This window comes from Portunus trituberculatus, chromosome 44, assembly GCF_017591435.1.
Source record: "Portunus trituberculatus isolate SZX2019 chromosome 44, ASM1759143v1, whole genome shotgun sequence".
In the NCBI taxonomy this organism is placed as follows: Eukaryota; Metazoa; Arthropoda; class Malacostraca; order Decapoda; family Portunidae; genus Portunus; species Portunus trituberculatus.
Window position 1 is genome coordinate 5065554 of NC_059298.1, and position 2500 is coordinate 5068053.

Sequence of the window (2500 nt, forward strand, 5' to 3'; positions counted from 1 at the left end):
GCAAAGCGAAGTGTGACATATGAGACGATACAGATAAAAAAGAGATAGAAAAAAAAAAAACATGTGTGAAGTGCAAGGTCCCGGAGGCGCCCCTGGGAGTAATGCAGGGAAGGGAAGAGCCTCTACACCCCCCGGGAGGCTCAGTGTTTCATCATCAGAGTCCGAAGAGAAAGCTCCAAAACACTCTCTGCTAGGTTCCTCCGAGGATGGTCTTTCAAATGAGCCTGCTGAAGGAACAACGAACTCCCGTGACGATTCTGAAGTGGAGGTGGAAAAAGAAAAAGAGGAGGAGGAGGAGGACTCATCATCTGAAGTCGTTGTAGTGACGTTGAACATAGTGGAAAAGAAAGAGGATGATGATGGTGATGATGATGAAGAGGAGGAGGAAGATGAAAAGAAAAAGATAAATGACAAAACTAAGATAGGGGAGATAAATACAGACGAAATGAAGGTGAAAGAACGTATGGGAAGCGAAAGTGAAGCCAAAGAAGTGCAAGGTTGTGTTTGTGATGAGAATGAGATAGAAAACCTGGAGAACGAACGGCGGGACGAGCTACTGGAAAACACACTGAAGAGGGAGAGTGGGATGAAGGAAGACAAAGTGGAGGAAAACAGCCCAGAAAATGATGAGGGGGCTTCCGCTGCTGATTCTCTGAAGGAGGTCAAGCTACAAAAGCAAAATGAGGACGAGAAAGAAGAGAAAGAGGAGGAGAAGAAGGATGGTAAAGAGCAGATACAGAAGGAAGTGATAGTGAAGGAGGAGGAGAAGAAAGAGAAGGAGGAAATGACGAGCAAACACAGCCTTGAAGACCAAAAGAGAGCCAAGGAAAAGGAGGAGGAAACGAAGGAGATTGCAAAGGAAAAGGAGAAGGAACTGGAGGAAACAAAGGAGACGAAGGAAAATGAGAAGCAAGAGGAGGGGAAGGAGGCGGAAGGAGTTGACCCATTTAGTGCAAAGTGCGCGATGGAAGAGCCACGACCGCCAACAACAACCAAAGTTTCCAAGACTGTCAACTTCCTGGAGAGTGAACTGAAGGCGATCAGCGAAAGGAAAAGACACACCATCAACTCTTACACATCCTCTTCCTCCTCCTCGTCCTCGAAGCCTAAGGAGACAGGAGAGGCGAAGGATGAGGACGTGTTGGAGAGATTGGAGGCGGACGAGAAGACAAGCAAACACTGGACAATAGGAGAGGGCAATCCTGTCTATCGTCTCTCACTCAAGCTCTCACCGAACCTGTTTAACGTGACGGTAAGTGAAGAAAGGAAGGTGATGTTATGGGAGTAGTTGTGATGATTTAGCTGGGATCGAGGCAGAGAAGAGAGATGTAGCAGAATAAAAAGAATGAAATGGGGACAAAAGAGAGCAAATGAGATAGATATAATAGAATAAAGACAATGAAATGGGGATAAAAGAGAGCAAAAGGATTAGAGAACACAGATATATAGTAAAATAAAGAAAATGAAATGGGGATGAAAGGGAGGCAAAGGATTGGGGAGCAGAGACAGAGAAGCTGTAAATAGGAGTGGCGGGGATTGAACTGGCACGTAAGTCAAGAGAAGGAAAGGTAGATATAAGAAGGAAGTGAAAGAGAAATGGGGGAAAAAAAAATGATGGTTGTAAGCGATAAGGAAGGTATGGAGAGAAAAAAAAGCAGAATTGGAAAGTAAGTAGAGGAGAGATTTCCAGAATAAGAAATTAAAAGAGAAAAAAGATGAGGAAGAAAGGGTTATAGAAAGTGCAGGGAATAGTATCAGACTCTCTCTCTCTCTCTCTCTCTCTCTCTCTCTCTCTCTCTTGGTATATATCTTATTTCATATTCCTCACATATTAACTTACCAATGAATTTATTTATTAGTCAATCTACCAATCAATCAGTCAATCAATCTATCTATCTATCTATCTATCTATCTATCTATCTGCCTATCGGACCAGACCAATCTATCAAATTCTGCATCAATCTCCTCATCAATTTCCACTTTAACATCTCCTCTCTTTACACGCGTATTTTGTTTCCTTCTCCTTCACTTGGCCTTGATCAGCGTGTCATCAAACCGGCGGGGCTGCGGTGACATGCGAGGCCAGAAGGAGATATGAGTCGCCTCGCCCTCATCAACTTAATGGCGTGACATGAATTTTGTGAGCGATAGCAACCCCACAAACACAACACACACACACACACACACACACACACACACACACACACACACACACACACACTGCATTAAAATTGACAATAGTAGTGGTAGATGTGATGATAGGGATAGTAATAGTGGTAGTGGAAGTGGTGGGGGAGGTGGTGGAAGTGATAGTGGTGCTAGAAGATGAGGAGGAAGAAGTATTATTATTATTATTATTATTAGTAGTAGTAGTAGTAGTAGTAGTAGTGGTGGTGGTGGTGGTGGTAATGGTAGAGGTGCAGGTGGTGGTAGTGGTGATAGCAACAACAGTATTATTATTTATTTATTTGTAGTAGTAGTAGTAGTAGTAGTAATAGTA

General features: G+C 43.3%; 1 protein-coding gene across 1 annotated transcript in view; it reads left to right on the plus strand.

Moving 5' to 3' along the window:
* The window catches only part of LOC123518710, a 47462-nt gene that overhangs the window by 438 nt on the left and 44524 nt on the right, over positions 1-2500 (plus strand). The window contains 1 exon segment of the mRNA XM_045279711.1: positions 1-1252. This exon segment is cut by the window's left edge and continues 438 nt beyond it. Within this exon segment, the coding sequence (XP_045135646.1) occupies positions 62-1252 (1191 nt within the window). The 5' untranslated portion in view covers positions 1-61.